Here is a 23,229-nt window from a genome sequence, read left to right on the forward strand (position 1 = left end):
GTCGTTTCAGTTTTTACATGGGCCATATGTATCTGTCCCCAGGCGAATAGGCAGTCCAGTACCCCCGATATTTAAGGTTTTTTTAACGGGGCCATACGTGGCTACCTACAAGAGAAATATATAGCCTATTACTAAAGTCGTTTCAGTTCTTACATGGGGCCATATGTCGCTGTCCACAAGCAAATAGACAGTCTATAACTGCCAGCATTTAAGTTTTTTACACGGGACTATAAGAAGCAATTATATACGAATTATCATAATAAGTCTTGCTGGACAACCATTCGTTACGTTCACCACTGTTCTTTATATGTAATGTTATAAAGATTTTTTTCCATTTGATAGAGTTCTACAATACTTTTTAAACGTACCGTAATAAGCTGTATGATAGGCGGACCGAGGAAGAAAATACACAGATTTAGTGTTCTAGTACCCAGCGGTTTATGGCCCACAATCACTGTAGCGATTGATGGCCATAAGAGAGACCCTAAAATGGTTCATGTGCCAATCGGATCTATCCGAATACTGACGGAAAAGGCCGAAAAGTTGCGATTGGTCACGTGCTTGTCATGTGATTTATAAAAATGAAGCATTCGTACTTATTCTTGATTGTCAGCATAGTTTTTGTCGGATTTTCGACTGGTAAAGTAAGATTTCCTCATCGGCATCGTTATAAACAAGCTGCACAGAGCAACTACACTTATGTCACCGAATATTTTGTTCAAAAGGTAATATTTGGAGAAGTTTTAAACAATAAAATTATTGCCGAATATTTTCGACCCAAAAAGGCAAGTAATTTGTCCAGGGCCAGGCATTGTGTGGCAATGTAACGGTTCGCCACAATAACAGATGACGCGATAGTTCAGTTGGTTAACCACTGATTATCACTCCTGAGGTCCTGGGTTACACCCTTGGGATTTTTCAGAGACACTTTCAGTGTTTTCCACCTACCTAGAGGTGTACTGGTATAAAAATGTTTCATATGATAAAAAGAATACATTTAGTGTTATTTCTTTTAACAATTACAAACAAGAGACTAATGAGCAAGTAAAACAAACAATGAAAGATGGTTAAATAGTGAGCAAATGAAAGTCTGTGATTAATGTTTTAATTTTCTTATTGTATAAAAGTAAACTGACTTTAGTGACTTATACTCTTACTATACAAATGTATTATGAAATATCTATTGCAACTGTAATTTGTAAAACCTGTACTTTAATTTAGCTTTTATTTCAGGTTGACCATTTTGGTTTTGAAAATGATGATACATACAAGCAACGGTACCTGATAGCGGACCAATATTGGAACAAGAATGGTGGGCCAATATTTTTTTACACTGGGAATGAAGGGGACATTGCTTGGTTCTGTAATAATACAGTATGTTTTTATTCATGTTATTATTCTGTTAACAGTATGGCTACGTCATGTTTACATGTTTTAATAATAACAAGACTTATTTTGAAATAAGTAAATGCATTTTTATAATAGTTCAGGTTTCATGCACATGGTTTACCTATGTTCATGGGACTGCTAGAAATTCTGAAATCCAACTGTCATCCCTTGAAGTGTCTTTCACTCTACTGCTTATGGCGCCACAGAAAATAACTACCCTCTACCCTAGGTACCTATGTACATTGTTTTTAAGTTATTGCCAATGGTCTGTTTTAAGTCTTAACCTGCTATATATGTATTTCTAACAAAGACCAGTCCAGCTTCTATTTTTGAAATTGTCCATTATCATTCTTGGTGGTAACAATATGAAAATTTGAAGTTGGATTAAATAGTTAACAGTCTAGAGCTTGGTAGACTGCACAGTAGTGCATACTGGCCTGGCTCTACACTGATGGCAAAGGATAATTACTTTCATTTCCAGCAGTTTAAGGCTGATAGAGTATTTAACAGCTATTTTTCTACTTCTTTTGTATTTGACAGGGCTTTATGTGGGACATAGCTGGTGAATTCAATGCATTGTTGGTGTTTGCAGAACACAGATATTATGGTGAATCTATTCCATACGGGCCTGATGCTTATAAAGTATGTTGAAACAGATTTTATCACATAAACCATGGTGCAGGAGTGTAATAAAGCCATTTGATAAAAATGATATTATAATTATTGAACTCGTTGAATAAAACAATATTATGCTTGACAGAGGCTCGCATAATATGATTTTATTCAACTGGTTCAATAATTTTAGTATTAAATTAACACTCGTACAACATCCTCTTTTTACGTACATTTGAGCCGCGTCATGACAAAACCAACATAATGGGTTTGCGACCAGCATGGATCCAGACCAGCCTGCGCATCCGCGCAGTCTGATCAGGATCCATACTGTTCGCTATCAGTTTCTCAACTTGTAATAGAATTGGTAAGCGAACAGCATGGATCCTGATCAGACTGCGCAGATGCACAGGCTGGTCTGGATCCATGCTGGTCGCAAACACACTATGTTGGTTTTGTCATGACGCGGCTCATTTATACTTTGATTGTAGCATACAGCCATACACGTTCTGCATCAATGTTCAATACAGTAAAACCTCTGCAGAGCAAGACCCTATGTGAGACACAGATTTTGGTTGTTGCAGAGATGTTGAACTTGAGGGGTTTATTTATTGTTCAGACTTTCATTTAGAAGGCCATTAGCCCAGATTTTCAAATTTTGCAAATTATTTTCACATTCAATATTTCTGATTAGTCACAGACATTTTCCGAATTCCACATCAAACATGGCAATGTTCAAATTTTTATTTGTGCAAAATTTATTTGTCAAACACTCTATATTTTGCTTGCATCAAACAAGGAATTGTTTCTGAAGTCATCAAATGTTCTGCGTTGAATACTCTTCATTTTTGCATAAAAATTTCCTTAAAAACATTGAAATTCCACACAATTTTCAGAAATCTGGGCAAAGGGGAATTGATACTGACTATAAAGAGGGTGTTTTTTATTGCTTTACTTAAGGATGCTTTGTAGAAGTTGTACTGTATATAGTATTGTACTATTTAATTAAAATATAAAAAAATTAGGCAATATGCTAACATATTTATGACATCAACTCATTGTTATTGTGAACATCATTGATGTCCTCTTCTTTGTTTGTTTAAGTTATAAATACAATCATGTAATTTGTAAACTTTTGTGTTTCCCTTTGGTAAAAAAGGGCTTAATCCTTCAAAATGCTGGAGAAAATAAATTCTTTAAAAAAAAGATTCTGTATAGAAACTAGATAGTAATTGCTTCTACAATGTTGAAGATGATAATATTATAAATGTACTGATTTTGTTTACGTTATTTTACAGTCACCAAAACACATGAATTATTTAACATCAGAACAAGCGTTGGCAGATTTTGTAGTACTCATCAAGAATCTAAAACAGACTATACCAGGTGCCCAGAACAGCTCAGTTGTGGCATTTGGGGGCTCATATGGGGGCATGCTTTCTGCCTGGCTGAGAATTAAATATCCAAATGTTGTTGTAGGGTAGGTAGAATGTGACTGATTTTTCATGTAATTTTACATTTCCATTTATATCTCTGAATTCTGCATGGATATCAATTTGAAACATATATAGTTTGTAAAGGGTTTAAAAGTTAGTTAAGCTTAAAATTCACGTTTTTTAGGTAATCTTTAGACAATGTTTAAGTGCATTTTATAGCAATATGATAGGGGAGATAAGTACTAATTTGTTTTTGGTCGAATTGTTTCATCTGATATTGACTTTAAATCACTTGCATGCAACAGCGGTAAGTTTGATTTCTGCAGAGGCCTTTAAATTCTTTCATGTAATTAAGCTTTCAAGCTAACTTATCTTATAAACATCATATAATTGTAAAATATGTATATTTTATAGAGCACTGGCTGCATCTGCACCAATCTGGCAATTCACAGGTTTAACACCATGTGAGGCATTTAACAAAGTTATAGCCAATGTGTTTACATCAGTGAACAGAGAATGTTTTGAAAATATACAAAAATCGTGGGAGATTATTTCAACAGTAGCTCAGACAGGTATTTCATAAAACTTTGATAAGTTGATACATGTATTTAAAAAAAGAAGATAATAATCAATGAATAGCACTGACATGATTTTTTTCCCTTATTGATAGTTCTATAGCTATTTGTTTAGTAAGTATGAAAAAAAACTTATATTTGATGAGGCTTACACATTTGGTTTCCCAATCATCCATGTGGGTCCTAGCATAAACATACATGTAACATAATTATATACAGTCAACATTTTAACAGCATAAATACACGAAATATCCAGGCCTTTTCGTAGCCATTTTGGGGAAAAGTACCATGCCCAGTTTGGGAAATTTTGCATTGTACAATTGCTTAACTGGGAAAAAATATTTGTTACCTTTTAGAACCTCTTTCATGCTGTTTGCATAGTATCTTGAATTGTGCAAAATTGTAAATAACATTCAAAGTATAAAAAATACATTAAAATTTGACAATGAAATGTCTGTCTGATACCATACTGGAATGAACTCCAGAAAATTTGTCAATTTTGATATCGAGAATTTTAGTTTGATTGGGATTTTTATTTTAAGATTGGGAAAAAGTAAGCATATTTGCCATTGGGAATGGGTCTGGTAGCATGGTGACACTGAGTAAAGGCATGATATTATATCTTGTAATGGATGAATAGTTAGTTAGAGGTGACCCTCATTATGGTGTGTAATTCATTTTATTTTACCAAACAAGTCATATCAATATTCAAGACAAACATACCAAATATAGAAAACCCGACACCCAGTTTGCGTGTGAAAGCTGTTCGGTAATCTCTTACATGTCGTAAGTCCAGCCACCCAGATAAGGGGTATAGGCTTTAACAAGCAGGGGATTTGGACCAAAAATAGAGGGATTTTTAGGGAGACACTACTTCAAATGATAGTGTATCATAAAATTATATTTTACTGTTAAAAATGATGTTTTAAATATTTTGTTGGTTGGATTTTTGAAAATCGAGGGAATTTGATTCCATGTTAGAAGATCATGAAAACAAGGTTAAAACTTGGGGAATTTTGTGGGGATTGGGGATATGACATGTATGGGTAATGTTGCAATGTCACATTATGGAGTGTTAGCCTCTGATGTCAAATAAAGTTTTATTGTAAATAAATCATGTACGGTATAATAAAATGAATTTACAGTGATTTAAACTAAATACATAATGAAAGTAATACTTTATTTTATATTAATTATTGTATTATACAGGGGAAGGTAGAGATTTTATCAGCACAACATTCAAGCTATGTAAACCACTAGCACACAGCTCTGATGTGGACAATTTTAAAGCCTGGCTGACTAATGCCTGGACTGACCTGTCCATGGTCAACTATCCATACCCTGCTAATTTCCTTGAACCTCTTCCAGCATGGCCAGTTAAGGTGAGTAGTTCTATATATCACTTGATGTATTTAAATATTTATTTTGTTTAAACACATATTGTGGATATTAAATTACAGTAGGTTCAATACTCAATGTATTGAAAGTGTTGAATGATATTTTTTTTCTTCAGTGAGGTCAATAAAAAAGTAATGAATCTACATGAATACAGTATAAGATTCTATTGTAGCCCTTTTTATGCCACCGCAGCATCTGCGATGCGGTGGCATATAGCGATTCACCTGTGTGTGTGTGTGTGTTTGTTTGTGTGTGTGTGTGTTATATAGATTATATAGTGAACCTAAAAAACTTCTTGTGAAAAACCACTTGTCCAATTTCAACCAAACTTGGCAGGATTGATTGGTGACGGTCTTCCAAAGTTGTTCAAAGAATTTCATTCTATGCAGAAATCTAATTGCCATGGTAACCTATAAAGGAATTATAAGAATAAATTTTAAAAATCTTCTTGTAAAGACCCACAAGGCCTAGAGCATAGATATTTTGCATAAGGCATTGTCTGGTAGACCTCTACCAAGAGTGTTCAAATAATAGCCCTGGGGTCAAAATTGGCCTTGCTCCGGAGGTCATTGATTTTCACTATATGTACATATAGTAAAAACATAAAATACCTTCTTGTAAAGACCCAAAAGTCATAGAGCTTAGACATTTCGCATAAGGCATTGTCTGGTAGACCTCTACCCAGATTGTTCAAATTATAGCCCTGGGGTTAAAATCGGCCCGCCCCGTGGGTCATTGTTTTTTTTCCTTATATGTATGTAGTAAAAACTTAAAAAAAATTTCTTCTAGCAATTGACAAATGCTAGAGGTTAGATATTTTAAATGAAACATTGTGAAGTGAACTTCTAGCAAGATTGTTCAAATTATAGCCCTGGGGTCAAAATTGTCCCCGCCCCGGGGGTCATTGATTTTCAATATATACATATAGTAAAAAATCTTATTGTCTGAAGGTACAAGGCTTAGAGCTTTAATATTTGTTAAATGATATCATCTATAGGTACTCTACCAAAGTTGTTCAAATTTTGCCTCTAGTGTCAAAATTAGCCCCGCCCCGGGGGCCATAGGTTTTCCTTATATGTATATAGTAATAACTTAAAAAATCATCTTCTCTAAATTTACAAAGGATAGAGTTAAGATATTTTGCTTGAAACATTATGTAGTGAACCTCTAGCAAGATTGTTCAAATTATAGCCCTGGAGTCAAAATTGGCCCCACCCCCAGGGTCATTGATTTTCACTATGTACATATAGTAAAAAAATAAAAAATCTTCTGGGTAGTAGGTACAAAGCTTAGAGCTTTAATATTTTGTATATAATATCATCAATGGGTCCTCTACTAAAGTTGTTTTAATTATGCCCCGAGTGTTAAAATTGCCCTGCCCCAGAGGCGATAGTTTTCCTTATATGTATAAAGTAAAAACTTGAAAAATTTTCTTCTCTGAATTGAAAAATTTTCTTCTCTGAATTGAAAAATCTTCTCTGAATTGACAAAGGCTAGAGGTTAAATATATGGCACGAGACTTTGCAAAGTGAACCTTTACCAAGATTGTTCAAATTATAGCCCTAAGGTCAAAGTTGGTTCCGCCCCGGGGGTCATTGATTTTCATTATGTACATATAGTAAAAAAATAAAAAATATTTTTGTCTGAAGGTACAAGGCATAGAGCTTTGTTGTTATACCCCCAAAAACGAAGTTTGGGGGGGTATATAGGAGTCACCCGGTGGTCGGTTGGTCGGTCGGTCGGGCGGTCGGTCGGTCGGTCGGTCGGTCGGTCGGTCCAGACGTCCGTTGCATTTTCCTTGTCCAGACCATAACTTGAAGACTAATGGTTGGAATTCAATATAACTACATACAATGGTCAAGCACATTGAGAGGAAGTGCAGTGCACAAGAACCATAACTCTATCTTGACTAATTACAGAGTTATTGCCCTTTGTTACTTTTCCTTGTCCGGGGCATAACTTGAACACTACTGGTTGGAATTCAAAACAACTTCATACAATTGTCAAACACAATAAGGGGAAGTGCAGTGCACAAGAACCATAACTCTATCTAAAGTAATTACAGAGTTATTGCCCTTTGTTACTTTTCCATTGCTTTCTTTTGTCCGGACCAGAACTTGAAGACTAATGGTTGGAATTCAATATAACTACATACAATGGTCAAGCACATTGAGAGGAAGTGCAGTGCACAAGAACCATAACTCTATCTTGACTAATTACAGAGTTATTGCCCTTTGTTACTTTTCCTTGTCCGGGGCATAACTTGAACACTACTGGTTGGAATTCAAAACAACTTCATACAATTGTCAAACACAATAAGGGAAAGTGCAGTGCACAAGAACCATAACTCTATCTAAAGTAATTACAGAGTTATTGCCCTTTGTTACTTTTCCATTGCTTTCTTTTGTCTGGAGTATAACTTGAAGACTAATTGTTGGAATTCATTATAACTTCATACAATGGTCAAGCACATTGAGAGGAAGTGCAGTGCACAAGAACCATAACTCCATCTTGACTAATTACAGAGTTACTGCCCTTTGTTACTTTTCCATTGCTTTTTTTTTGTCCGGAGCATAACTTGAAGACTAATGGTTGGAATTCAATATAACTTCATACAATGGTCAAGCACATTGAGAGAAAGTGCAGTGCACAAGAACCATAACTCCATCTTGACAAATTACAGAGTAACTGCCCTTTGTTCCTTTTCCTTGTCCAGAGCATAACTTGAAAACTACTGTTTGGAATTCAATACAACTTCATAAAGTTGTCAAGGACATTAAAAGGAAGTGCAGTGCATAAGAGCCATAACTCCATTTTGACAAAATACAGAGTTACTGCCCTTTGATACTTTTCCTTGTCTGGAGCATAACTTAAAACGTACTGGTTGAAATTCAAAACAACTTCATACAATGGTCAAGCACAAAAAGAGGGAGGAAGTGCAGTGCACAAGAACTATAACTCCATCTTCAGTATTTATAGAGTTATTGCCCTTTGTTCCTTTTCTTTGTATTTCTGGACTTATTACAGAGTAATTCAATAAAACTTCTTCAATGGTCAACCACATTGAAAGGAAATGCAATATACAAGAACCACAACTATCTTTAATTGCCCACAACCATAACTCTATATTTCAATTCTTTTACAAGGTATTCTGTTACTAGTAACATCCTCATTTCCGAAGCAGTCTTGTGGGGGTATTAATCACATTTAGTGATAGTTCTAGTTTGCTATATAATATCATCTATAGGTCCTCTACCAAAGTTGTTAAAATTTTTCCCCTGGTGTCAAAATTGGCCCTGCCCGGGGGCAGTGATTCTCATTATGTACGCATAGTAAAAACAGAAAATAAAACAAATGTTTTCTGAACGGGAGAAAGCTACAGCTTAGATATTTGACTTTAAATGTTGTTTGGTGGACCTGTATCAAGATTGTTTTGAATTAAACCCTTGGGTCCAAAATTTTGCCTTGCCCAAGGGGACAGTGACCTACTTTTCTTGTCCTTTGATGTACAGCAATGAAATTTTGACCATGTGCACAGTTTTAGTTGTAAAATTGAACTTTGATATCAGGTGACCTAGATTTTGATGATGTGACCTACTTTCTTATCCTTTGATGTACAGCTATGAAATTTGAACCATGTGCACAGATTAAGATGTAAAGTGAACTTTGATTTCAGCTGACCTAGATTTTGACAAAGTGTCTTACTGTGTTGTTGTGTGAAATATGACTTCACCACCAAATTCACTAGACTCGAGTGCATTGATATATTCCTACTCTGATCTTTTATTGAGTTAACAACAGATTTAACCACTAATCTGATAATAAGAATTAGATAGGTCAGGGATCTATGCATTATGACAATCTTCAAAATTGTATAGAAACAAAAAAAATCTGTTCCTACACTACTGTTTAGTGTTGTATTAATGCGGTGGCATAGCATTTATCTCAAATGCAATCTTGTTGAACTTAGAAAAATTCTACATCATCCAGACTTTTGTTTCAATATCAAGCTATGGGAATAGTCAAGCATGCTGTCGTACTGACATGCTGGTGTGCTTATAGTGGAACACTACTTACATTAACACACATTTAAGATATGTTTGTATAACTCGAATGATGTCATGTTGCTAAGTTATTACAGTAATGTAGATCTATTATCGTTATTAGTAAATGGCTGTACTACATTACTGCACCACTGTTTATGTGATAATTTTATTTATGCTTGATTGTGAAACAAGGTCTTGCCACTTACATCAATGACAATAGGCTTCTGCAGCCTCTTGGAAAGAGTGGATGTCAAGGTAGCCAGTACATGTTCACTGATATGAATATGAGTGTCTATGCCTTCAAATATTTCAATTTCTGTGAGAAAAGAAATTGTTTGCTTTACTCAATTTGATCATTCCTTAAATAATAATTATAAATTTTGAATGCATCTTTGTTTCTTTGTCATTCAGGCAGTTTGCAGTAAGTTGACTCTGCCAGTGGAAGGTAAACAGCTGTTGTCAGATCTATCAGAAGCTGTAAAGATATATTTCAACTACAGTGGTCAGGCTAGCTGTCTAAACACCACACAGCAAGCCACGTCTGACCTGGGAGATCAAGGATGGGACTATCAAGTAAGTTCTTTTCTATGAGGTTTTTCAAGAGTTTTGAGAAAATTATCATGTAAAATTGATGTAATTATATTCTGAAGTAAAGGAAACAACCCTTTATAAAATAGAAGTTCTACCAAATAAAGGGGGGCAACTTTTATGAAATAAAAAAAAACACTGGCTTTCTCCATAGTATTATTATAATAAGAAACCTTGATGTGCTAATTATACAATGTTGAACCTTTGATCCAGTCATTATAATGTAAGACTACATGTTTGTAGCTGGTTATACCCTCACAAAACAAATTTTAGAGGAAGCTTTATGGGTCATGGAGATGCTTAAAAGCCAAAGTTTCATAAATCTTCATTTGAATAAAACAGCGTTTAGCTAGGTTTTCGAAAATGTCAATAAACCAATTATATACGGTTTACAGATCACGTGCTCCTCCAATTTATTGTACTGAAAAAAGGTCACGTACTCCTCTATGCCTTTAAAATTAATTGCGTACCAATACCTGGAGTCTGCAGGGAATAAAAGTATTGCAGTGTTTAACTACAAATGTTATCCCAGTTCCAATGAAAATGATAATGTATAGACATTGTCAATCGCACATATTTCATTGAATGGAATATTTTTGTGTACTTCATTACAACTTAATCAAACCAAGCCAAATAAAAGTGCTACATCTGTTATTTGGCAGTCATTAAATCAAAGAAAGTACAGTTGTATATTCCAGACATGTGGAACAGATTAATAAACTTGCAATATAAGCTAGAAATAGAAAATAGTGATGGGGACTAATAAAACATAAACACATTTATATGCAATATAAATTACGATTGTCGTGTGAGTTATCTCAAGTTTTTTCACTAATTATCAGAAATAAGTAATTTAAACAATAATATGCATTATTTGAATATACATGTATATTTAAGAAAAAAAAAACATTGTCTTTTCTTATATAAGCCAGTGTACATGTTTTATGTATCATCAGTTAATACATGTACATGTATAAGTTAATATTTATGTTCTACGGTATTTATCATCATGTAATATAAGTCAATGTTTATGTTTTTATTCATTATGTAGTAACAGTCAATGTTGTTGTTTTATTCATCATCAGAGTCTTAGTCCATTGTAGAAAATAAACATGTAAATGACTTTGATATTCCATCAGATTTCTTTATAGATATATATCCAAATTTTTCATCAATGACAATTTTACCAGAGGATAAATCTACGGTTGATGTGTTTATTTTTTGAAAGTCTGAAGTTAAGATCTTATCGTCTTTTATATTAACTGTTAGAGGCATTTTCCAATCTTCTTTTCTGAAGACATTTTGCACTTTGCCATCAGTTGCCACAGTTACAATGCAGCTTGCCTTTCTGTCAGAGACACAGATCAGTTGCATTTCATCATGGAAGGATATATAAGCTGGTTGCTGGAACAACTGCTCGCCTGCTTGATCTTTTGTATAACATTGGATTATTGTTCCTGTTATATTTAGAATTAAAACTTGTGCAGGTTTACTGCATGCCACATACAGTTTATCTCCTGCATAGTGTATACCCTCACATCTAGCATCAACACTGATTTCTTCTCCATCTGTAATGTTTTCTTCTTCAACAGACATGATTTTGATTTTATTTTCAATTGGCAATGTTAATGCAAACTTGCTTTCATCAATAGATGCAATATCCCATGGACATGATGTTAATTCTTTCTGTGTTACCAATGTTTGTTCATCTATTGCAAACAGCCTTACACGATTGTAAATTGTATCTAGTATGATTACATTTTTATCTGATATTGGGCATCCTCTTGGCATTCCATATTCAGGATAGTTTCCATAGAAACTCTTCAGATCCTCCTCTGATTCTTCTTCCTTTTGTACACGCAGTTCACCAAGAGCATCAATATTTTTCAGCATACTTGTGAGAAGCTTGTTTGGAATAAAAGAATATTTGTCCACTTTGTTTTCTTTTTGTATATCCGCCACTTTTTGTTCAAGAGTTTTAAATTTTACTTCATTTTTAGCTCGACTTTTCTATGAAAAGGGGAGCTATCCTACTCGCCCCGGCGTCGGCGTCGGCGTTAGCGTTGGCGTCACACCTTGGTTAAGTTTTTCGTACCACCCCACTTTATTTCAGAAGTATTACAAGTATGGCTTTGAAACTTACCATACTTGTTCACCATCATAACCTCCATCTACAGACAAGAGTACATAACTCTGTCAAGGTTTTTGACAGAATTATGGCCCTTTTTTGACTTAGAAAGTGTATTGAGCTTGGTTAAGTTTTTTGTACCACCTCACTTTATTTCAAAACCATTGGAGGTATTGCTTTGAAACTGACCATACTTGTTTACCATCACGACCTTCATCAACAGACAAGAGGACATAACTCTGTCAAGGTTTTTGACAGAATTATGCCCCTTTTTGACTTAGAAAATACATTGAATATGGGTAAAATCCACTTATTGCCTTAACCCTTTGAGATATTTCTTTGAAACTTTTATTTCTATTTCACATCATTACCCCCATCTGTACGCAAGAGAAGGTAACTCTGTCAAGGATTTGTTTTAAAAATTAAGGCCTTTTATCGACTTAGAATCTTGGTTAAGTTTTTAGTACCAGTCCACTTTTTGACTGAACTGTTTGAGATATTAATTTGAAAGTTGGAATACTTGTTTACAATCATGATTCCCAAACATGTCCAGGAGAAGGTAATTCTGTCAAAGATTTTATTTGAATTATGGCCCTTAACTGTCAATGTTTTGTATTATAGGCAAGCACTAAAAAACTTAAAAAATCTAAAAAAATTCATTCCTATCCACTTGTTCACTTTACCATAAATTATGTCATATAAACATTGCTGTAATATTCAAGGGTATCAAACAACTAGTTATTTTTCTCTTTTTGTACTTGAAATTAAAATCAGTAGTATATGCATATTTCACATTTTATCTCGCCTATTTGATTGGTGGACAAGTTACACAATTCAGTAAAATAATTCTTCACTAAATATCTTAATGCTCATGGCCATTGTTCACTTTAAAAATACAGAGATTCTTGTATTGCCTTTTACTGCAAAAACTTTTTTTATTGGCAAGCAATAAAAAAGTCGAGCGCGCTGTCTTACGGACAGCTCTTGTTCTTTAATGCAATGAATAGTTGTTTGCTTTGTTTTGTTCCCTCTAGTATTTTAAATCTTCTTTCATTTTATGTAGGACATTTTTTGTATTATTGGCTGAATCTTCAACTTCTTTCAGTTTTGCAACTTCATTATTCTCTTTTTCCTCAGCTTCTTTTGCAAGTTCCTGCTTCTGCAACTCAAACTGCATGTTGATTTCCTGCTGTAACTTTTGGATTTCAGAAAGAGCCATTTCTCTGCATGATCTACTTATTGCTATGTTTTCTCTTGCAGTTTTTATCTGATCCTCTAGATTGGTCTTGGTTGTCTCCATTCTTGTACAGAATTCTTTGTATGCAGGTGGTGTGTCCACATCCTTAGCAATATCTGTGAGGGTACAGATTTCCAGGCATGGTTTGTGATGTATGATCATACAAGAGTTGCAGCCAACTGTCTCATGTGTTTTACAGTAATATTTAATCATCTCTCCCTCATGATGTGAACAGGTTTCAGAGAGACTTTCATCAACCTTTCTTTTTGGCATTTCTGACTTCCCTAGCAATTTGTGATGTTTCATCGGTTTAGGAAGGCAATGATACTTGAAGCATTGATCACAAAGGTAATGCTGACATTCCACACAGAATCCTTCAGCTTCCTTGTTTTCTCCATCTTGGTAACAAGGGTCACAAAATAATGAGCAACTTTTTACATCCTTATTTGGTTGATTTGTAAAGTCTGAAACTTTCCCAGGTACACTGTCTGCCATTTTATTCATTTAAAATCTGACTTTATTTTATATAATTTAAAGCAGAAGATGTCACGTTTTAATATATAATGTGTATCTTATGCTTCCCGAGCTGACTGTGTTAAGATCATAAACGTTTAATAAAGCTATTATGGGATAAATTATCTTTGTCCCAAAAAAATAAAATAATAAGATGTTGTTAATGCAAACTGGCATGGAGACATCCCTTGGGCAGCATATGAATATTGATGATATTGGGGTTATTAGGTCACAGTAACTTTTTGTGTATAAAGTTGCGGACTTCAAATCAATTTCCCTTATGTTGAGGGTTTAAAGTTTGATTAGTTCATGTAAGGAAGCTATCCAGCTAGCTTACAAAATGTTAGTGGTTCTTTTGAGGTCTTCCTCCATCAATGAGGCTAGAAAGTATTCATATGATCTTTATAACACTGTTGTGAGTTGAAAGCCAACAATACAAAGAAACACATGTAAAAATTTGTCTTTTTATTTGACCAGAGACAATTTCTTATGATGTCTGTTTACATGTCATTGAAGTTACTCGTTTTTTTACCTATACAAGTTGTCTTCTATCAAGGACGTTGGATGGAATACCAGTTTGATTCAGATATAGTTCTTCTTTAATCTACATTGCTGACTTAAATTAAGATTAACAGAAAGACTGTCTGAATAAATTGAAGTCCTGTATGTTGAAGAATAAGTTGTTTCTTCATGAATTGTGTAATCTGTATATGTTGTACTATTGTCAAAGATATGAAGTATTTTCTTATTACTGTTGTGAGTTGCGCTTTTATGATTGCAACTAAAATACAAAGAGGTATGAAGAGCTATGTGTAATGAAATCTTATTATAAATTGTAAAAACGGTTAAATGGTAAATGTATGCTGTTTCCATATGTTGTTCATATTCTTATGGTTGATTATCCAAAGAGTTGTAACAAAGAATGTTTCTATTATGCATGTATAACACAAATGAAAACTTTACTGTAACAGAATCAAATGTTCAGGAACAAAATATTATAATGCTATCTTAAATAGGATTTTAATTGTTTAGCAATGATTTTGTGCATTCTCCATTTGCTAATAAGGAAATATACCAACATATTTTTTTATACGGGTATTTTTAAACTTTTATTTTTTAAAAATTCTAACAACACTTGTAAACTGCAGGCAGTATAATATATAGCGTTACACATTTTTAAACCCTTGTTAATTCTGTCACACCTCAATTTCTCTTCTTTTTTAAGTGTCAATGTTATTTCTGTGTGGATTGTCCAGACTTATGTATGAAAATTTGATGATTTACAAAGTTATTCAAGAATTAGTTAAATAATTTTATATATCAAATACTTCTACATTTGTTTTAGAGCTGCACTGAGATGGTAATGCCAATATGTGCTGATGGCAAACAAGATATGTTTGAGCCAAGTCCCTGGAACTTTACACAGTTTAGTGAGCAATGTCATAAAAGATGGAAAACATATCCCAGACAAAACTGGATAGTTTCTGAGTACTGGGGCAAAAGTTTAGAAACAGCCAGTAATATTATATTTAGGTTTGTTTATTTTATTTCTTACCAAGTTTCAAATTTGAGAACATACAACTACAAAAGGTTTTGCTTATGTTAAAAATCACTTGAAGGTGTTTCATTTTAGGTTTTCATGGAGCTAAATATACATATATATTCACTATTGTATATATATCTGTGATTTTGTACAGAGGTAGAGAATGAAAATTTAACCTAGTGAACAGAATTTCATAGAAATTTGCATAAAAAGAGTATTATGACTGAAACCAATTGAAATAAAACGTGGGTCACCATTATTATATTGAGTTATCTGTCCCTGAAAGCAAGTTTTTGCTTGTTTTCAAGAGCAGATCACTCAAAACCAAGCATACTGATGTCCGATTAAAACTTATTCTTTGATATTTTATTTTCAGTTATTCAAGTTTTATATATGATTTTTTTTCTGTAGAGGTTGCTATAACATGTTATCAAACAAAATATAATTATTTTGAACTTGATGGATAAATGTCGTAAGGTCAAAGATTAATGCTGTTGATCATTTTAATTTACTTACTGATGTAACAAATGTTATTTCATAAAGCATAAAAATCATGGATCTTATCTTTCTTTTTGTGTCGCCTCTACGAAGTAGTGGCGACAAATAGGGATCACTTCTCCGTCGTCTGTCTGTCCGTCTGTCTGTCTGTCCGTCACAAAACTTGTCCGGACTACTCCTCTTAAACTACTGGTGCAATTTCATCCAAACTTTACAGGAATGATCAGTACCAAGTCTAGTTGTGCATATTGTCAGCATTTTCCGGTTAAATGATTTTTGTCAGAGTTATGGCCCTTTAATAATTTTTAATTTTAAAGTTTGTCCGGACATCTTCTCCTATACCACTGATGCGATTTCAATGAAACTTTACAGGATTGATCTATAGCTCAAGTCCTTGCGCTTATTGCACGGGTTTTCCGGTTGAATGATTTTTGGCCGAGTTATGGCCCTTTGATAAAAAGGTGTTTTTTTCTGTGTGTTGCCAGATACACAAAAGCTTGTCCGGACTACTCCCCATAAACTACTGGTACAATTTCATCCAAACTTTACAGGAATGATCAGTACCAAGTCTAGTTGTGCATATTGTCAGCATTTTCCGGTTCAATCATTTTTGTCAGAGTTATGGCCCTTTAATAATTTTTATTTTTAAAGTTTGTCCGGACTACTTCTCTTATACCACTAACGCAATTTCAATGAAACTTTACAGAATTGATCTGTAGCTTAAGTCCATGCGCATATTGCACGGGTTTTCTGGTTGAATGATTTTTGGCCGAGTTATGGTCCTTAGATAAAAAGGTGTTTTTTCTGTGTGTTGCCAGATACGCAAAAGCTTGTCCGGACTACTCCTCATAAACTACTGGTGCAATTTTATCCAAACTTTACAGGAATGATCAGTACCAAGTCTAGTTGTGCACTGTCTGTCTGTCTGTCTGTCACAAAATTTGTCCCAACATGAAGTTGGCCATCATGAGGCGACATATGTGATTACTGATCGCTCTTGTTATTATTAAAATATTTTGAGTTCAAACTGACATTGGTCATATCTATTTGACTCTCAGGACTCAGGCAGTGTAAATAGACAGGTAACTCATTAGCCCCTTCAAGTATATTATAGCTTTTAACCTGTATTAACATGAAGTGATTAGCCGTTGCCACCAGTATAGAGCTAGACCAGCCTGCACATCTGTTCAGTTTGATCAGGCTCTATACCGTTGGCAGCTCAATTTTTGCATTTTACAATAATACATTACAATAATGGGCTCTATACAGTTTGTAGTTAAATTAAAATCCCAAAATCATTAAATGAACACTTCCAAATTCAAAACAGGATAAGTATTTTACTTAAATTCAGCAGAAGAAACGGTGAGGCAGGTAACAAATGAAGAAAAATGTCATACAAATTAAAACATATATAATGTAATCAGCTGTGTAATACCAAAAGAGGCAGCTGTAGATACAATGATATTACAGATTAGAACGGTCACAGTATACACACTTTTACATGATATTATGTCATTTCAGTAACGGAGCTCTTGACCCCTGGTCATCTGGTGGCGTAACCACAAGTCCATCTTCTTCCATTGTGCCATTGTTGATAGAGTCTGGTGCGCACCATCTAGATTTACGCGCAGCCAATCCTCTTGACCCACCCTCTGTTTTAGATGCTCGACAGTCAGAAAAAAATCTGCTAAAGATGTGGTTAGGTCAAGTGCAAGATGATAAGTCTGGACAAGGGGGTGGTGTATATAATGTATATGCCTCTGATAAATACACTATTCCATAAACAGTTTCTACTATATTATCTCCACAAAACATCACTACAGGTGTTCTAGTTATGTCTGTTATTTTTATCATTAATTATTTCATGTAATACTGTAATTTTACCTTAAAGGCATTGAATAATACACTTTATTTCCTACCTCTTCTATACACTTTATTTCCTACCTCTTCTATAATTAGTAAAGTGTTTTTCCTGTCTTAAAACAACTTAAAATCTATAAGTAAAATGTAAGAATTTATATTCTCTAATAAATGTTCCTCTCCCCTACCCTTCTAGAGATAGGCAAAGAAATCCATTTATTAGCAGTTTTTAAGAAATCCAAAGTAAACAACACAACGTTTAATACTGCATCTTTGCATTATATATAACCCAGTGAACAGTAGATCATTTTAATTTTGAACCTTTTTTGTACTTTAATTATAGCCCACTTTTTGGAAAATACTATTTCTTGAGGGCGTTCATAAGAAAATACATAATTATAGTAAAGACAACAATTTATAAGACTCGTGATGTTTAGTAAGAAAAGTTAATACATCTACTTACAATGCACAATTTTTTTTTCGGCACAGTTTGTGGCATTATTTAATTGATTGTAATGTGTTGACAATATTTTAACCTTTTAATGTCAAATTATATGATTTGGATTGATGTTACATTTTTTAGGAAAAAAATGAAACATTAGCAAACTTTGTTGTTGTATATTCCTCCCAGCAGTGTTAAAAGTTAAACAGGATTTTATTGAAATATAAATACCATAAATTATATCTTTACTATTTTTAGCAGATATCACTAGAGATTTGTTTTTTCTCTACCTTATTATAAAGAAATATGAAAATAAAAGCTTAATTTTCTTTTATATTGTATTTTGTAAATAGGGTGCAATTTGCAATTTTATAAAAGTTTCTTTTTATTTCAACTAACGGTATGTTCTTTGTATGTTCCAGGTGCTAATTTACTAAATTAAGTTCTTCTAAATAAGGTTTTGTTATATTCTTGTTATATAAAGTTTGGATTTGAATACCAGCACAACAGATGTCTCAGTTCCGATTATGCCCCAGGAACAGATCCCCTCATGAACAGACTCCACAAAACCTGAGTCTGAGATTTTCTACTACATTTGTATTTGTTTTGATTGTTCTTTCTCAAAGGGTCACCTGTTTTTTTGGAAATTATGATATCAATATTTATGTCCTGACCTCTGTTAAGGTTTATATGTTTTAAATATAAGTTATATAATGGTATCTTATAAGGTTAATAATCAAATGGAAGTAAGCAAACTTAGAGCAATATTTGTTATGATTATTGCCCCTGGTGTATTTTGATAACATGTGCTGCAAATGAAGAGCAAAAGTTTTTTTCTTTTATCAAGGGTATTTGGCTATTGATTTACCCACTATACCGTAGGAAAAATGTTTAGGATAAAATTATAAATCTGCCTATAATTTAAAAAGACTGCACGACTCTTTTTATAAAATAAGCGTTATAGGTAAATTCTAATGGATATTTAAAGAAATTTCGTTTAGATCTGTGCGTTATTTATTGTTTGTGCGAACTTATTTATTAACTTAACAGGAATTATGGCACAATGACAACTTATTTTGATCTTCACCAGTTCACTTACTATATACCCTGGGATAGGCATAATGTCACTTTAATATGTATACTGTTAAAAACTGCTAATTATGTCAGCCGACTCAGGGATGATTTCTTCGTGAATAATTGAAATTTTGGGATGTGATTTCTATTGCTTTGAAAATAATGTCAAATAAAGATATATTTTAAACAGTGAATTTTAGTTGTTTTTTTATTATTGATTTTAATTTATGAAAAAGTGATGTATGGAATAACATGCTGTATAATCTAAAACACTAATCTCTGGGGTATTTCAGTGTAACTTCACATGATTGTTTGTCTCCAAGCGTAGTTGTGCATAGTATCGTGATTTTTCAGTAAATTACTTTTGTCCATCCTTCATCTCAAACTTCATCTCCAAAACAACTTTCAACAATTTCATTAAACCTTTAAAATTGTTTGCATGGTATTTTGATTTTCCAAGTCTAGTTATGGATTGTGCCACGATTGTTGCATGAATGATTTTTACACAGTAATGGGCCCTTGAGGATGAATTTTTAGTGACTATTTCTCCTACACTTCTAATATAATTTTGGGAATAATATTTATCAAAGGCGGTCGAGCGTATATTACCAAAATTTTGGCATAGAATGCGGATTTTATGTCAAAGCTTCCTTTCGGGGGGGGGGCGTAAGTCACTTTTCAGTCACATCTCTTGTTATACAAATAAATGAAAGTCCAGAAATTTAAGAAGTTACGTATATGCCTGTTTTGATAAAGCCACACAATTTCATGCCCATGAATATTAGTGAATTCACAGTAGAAGGGACACAACTTTTATGAAATGAAAAAAAAAAACACACTCTTTTTTCAATGTATTGTGTTTCCTGGAAACCTTGAAATGCTGATTATACAATGTAAGATCTTTAGGCCATTCGTAATAATGTATGCATTGAAGGGGTTGCTGGTTATACCCTTAAAACTTATTTTCAAAGGGAGATATATAGGTCATAGCTCATCAAACACGGTAGTTTCATTATCAAAATTTATCTGTCAAATGACATGGCACGAGCACATGAAAAATATGTGACGAAATCTAATTTCTTGGTATGAAAGACAAAAAATGACCTGCAGAATTACCTAATCAGACATACGCACACCTTATGCTGTTATAACAACTACCCCGCCATATTTACTGTAATTTTTAATCTCTCGTAATTACTATTAAAATCCCTCATCCGATAAAAAACACTCATAACAGTGTTGATTGCTCTAACTTTTATTGATATACATACTATTTCTAAGTTTTTAATATCTTCTGAAATTTACACTGTTTTTTCCCGTCACACATGGTTTACAAGTTCATGAATATTTTATTATTATTATTATTATATACCAAACTTCTTAAGCACTTTTTTCATGCACATTGCCACGTTCAAAATTACTGTACAGTATAACCAAATTAATGATACAATTAAAAAAAAACAAAAAACAAATTAAAACATCAATATTGCTCAAGTCACAAATTCAAATCAAATGTAGTTTTAAAAGTTAAAAGACCCACATAAATATTAAAATACAGGTAAGACTTAAGAATAAATAATCAGTCAAAATAACATCTCTTACATAAGTGAGTTTTAAGTGCTCTCTTAAACACTATTAGAGTTTCACAGCTGATAAGTGTTCTAGGTAGGGCATTCCAGAGTTAAGGGGCTGCCGTCATAAAAGCACGATCACCATAAGTCACAGTCCTACTACGCGGTACAACAAGTGCTAAGCAATCATTCTGGGACCTTAGTTATCTGGATGAGATATAAATGTCTAGCACGTTTCGTATAAACGTAGGTCCTGTCCATGAAGAGCCTTAAACACTTATGTAAGGAGTTTGAACTCGACTCTGATGTACACAGGGAGCCAATGTAGTTCCTTTAAAACTGGGGCTATGTGGCAGTATCGCGGTGTCCTGGTAATAACACGAACAGCCGTATTTTGAACATTTTGGAGCTTGTTGAGAACGTTCTTTGGAGATCCATATAGCGACGAATTACATTATCTAATTTCGATGTTTCTAACGAGTTAATCAAGATTCTGGTTGAATCAACAGTCAAGTATTTCCATATTAGACCTATTTTTTTCGAATTTTCATGAAGCATGAACGAGAAACTGAGTTCACATGTTGTTTCATGTCTAAATGAGAGTCCAGTTCGGCGCCGAGGTTCCTAACTGTTGTTGATGGTTTTATTATAGAATCACCGACTCTTAAAGTAAGATCTTCAACGTCACTTCGTTTTGGTACAAAGAGAATTATCTCTGTTTTATCCGCATTGAGCTTCAAAAAGTTATTTGATGTCATTCAGGCATGCTTCAATCTGTCGCAAGGTCTCATTGGGTGAAATGGCTTCCTTTGGTTTAAATGCCATGTACAATCGCGAATCGTCATCGTAGAAATGTTGAAGTTAATGCTTCCGAGAGATCGCGCCCACAGGTTTAAAAATATTTCCATTATTAAACCCAAAATAAGAAGTCTCAAGCTAAATTTAAACTCTGAATCACCATAGAAGATTCTGCACCAGCATTTCCATATTTGGAAGTTATCCTAGTGTTAACTAACAAAATAATACCTTCTATATGTATGACGACAAGTATTGACTAAGTTACCATAACAGAATCAAACAGACTGATTCCTGAAATATTTATGATGGTAAAGGATGATTTAGTTACATAAACCAATTAAACTAAACAATTCAGGCATCTTGTCCAGAGTGTATGATGGTAACCATTGACATGGTTACCATACTAAAAACCACAAGACTGATACACAATCAAGTCTCAACAGAAGATTAGTTTTACTTCATATTTCTTTGCAATGCTGTACTATTGGCAACTATGAGATTAAAACTTTATGTTATTATGAAAAATAGCTTGTTACAGTCATTTAATGCTCTACACCAATTATAAAAACGTAAAACCAGTCAGTAGTAGTATATATAAGAATTTTTTTTTTGAAATGTTAGTCATTATCAATGTTTCATTGATTATCTATCTTATCTGCACTTATGATCATGAAGCTTGTTAATATTGCCTCCTCTCGTTCTGAATATTTGCAAAAATAAAATCCTAAGTCTTTAACTTCTTGATATTCACCTGTAGTTAAATTTATGTTTGATGTTTTCATTTTTTCGAAGTCTGAAGTTAAGATCCCATCGTCATCTGCTATCACTGTTAGAGGCATTTTCCAATCTTTATTTCTGAATACTTTTTGCATTCTCCCATCAGTTGCCATAGTTACAATGCAGCTTGCCTTTCTGTCAGAGACACAGATCAGTTTCTTTTCATCATGGAAGTATATATAAGCTGGTTGCTTGAACAACTTCTCACCTACTTGATCTTTTCTATAACATTGGATTATTGTTCCTGTCATATTCAGAATTAAAACTTGTGCAGGTTTACTGCATGCCACATACAGCTTGTCCTCTGAAAAGTGTATTCCCTCACATCTAGCATCAACACTGATTTTGTCTTCCACTTTAATGACTTCATCTTCAACAGACATGATTTTGATTTTATTTTCATTTGGCAATGTTAATGCAAACTTGTTTTCATCAATAGATGCAATATCCCATGGACATGATGTTAAGTCTTTCTCTGTTATCAGTGTATGTTCATCTACTGCAAACAGCCTTATACGATTGTAAATTGTGTCTAGTATGATAAAATTTTCATTTGATATAATGCATCCTTTTGGAATTCCATATTCAGGATAGTTTCCATAGAAACTTTTCAGATCCTCTTCTGTTTCTGTTTCCCCTTTTACACACAGTTCACCAAGAGCATCTACATTTCTCAGCATACTTGTCAGGAACTTGTTTGGAATAAAACAATATTGGTCCAATTTGTTTTCATTTCGTATATCA

At 33.6% G+C, this 23,229-nt stretch overlaps 1 protein-coding gene across 2 annotated transcripts in view; it reads left to right on the forward strand.

The window, feature by feature from the left end:
• The first annotated feature begins 527 nt into the window (after positions 1–527).
• The window catches only part of LOC132751677 (lysosomal Pro-X carboxypeptidase-like), a 28,695-nt gene continuing 5,993 nt past the window's right edge, over positions 528–23,229 (forward strand). The window contains exons 1-9 of one of the 2 annotated variants that reach the window (XM_060741894.1): positions 529–725; positions 1,234–1,374; positions 1,930–2,031; positions 3,300–3,481; positions 3,852–4,009; positions 5,222–5,394; positions 9,868–10,029; positions 15,268–15,455; positions 17,485–19,026. In XM_060741894.1, the coding sequence (XP_060597877.1) occupies positions 582–725; positions 1,234–1,374; positions 1,930–2,031; positions 3,300–3,481; positions 3,852–4,009; positions 5,222–5,394; positions 9,868–10,029; positions 15,268–15,455; positions 17,485–17,746 (1,512 nt within the window). In that variant the 5' untranslated portion in view covers positions 529–581 and the 3' untranslated portion in view covers positions 17,747–19,026. Of the gene's footprint in view, positions 726–1,233; positions 1,375–1,929; positions 2,032–3,299; positions 3,482–3,851; positions 4,010–5,221; positions 5,395–9,867; positions 10,030–15,267; positions 15,456–17,484; positions 19,027–23,229 lie in introns of those variants that run through there. The other variant, XM_060741895.1, reaches the window with a different exon arrangement.

Source organism: Ruditapes philippinarum, unplaced genomic scaffold (genome assembly GCF_026571515.1).
Source record: "Ruditapes philippinarum isolate M1 unplaced genomic scaffold, ASM2657151v2 ctg11479_1_1_1_1, whole genome shotgun sequence".
NCBI lineage: Eukaryota > Metazoa > Mollusca > Bivalvia > Venerida > Veneridae > Ruditapes > Ruditapes philippinarum.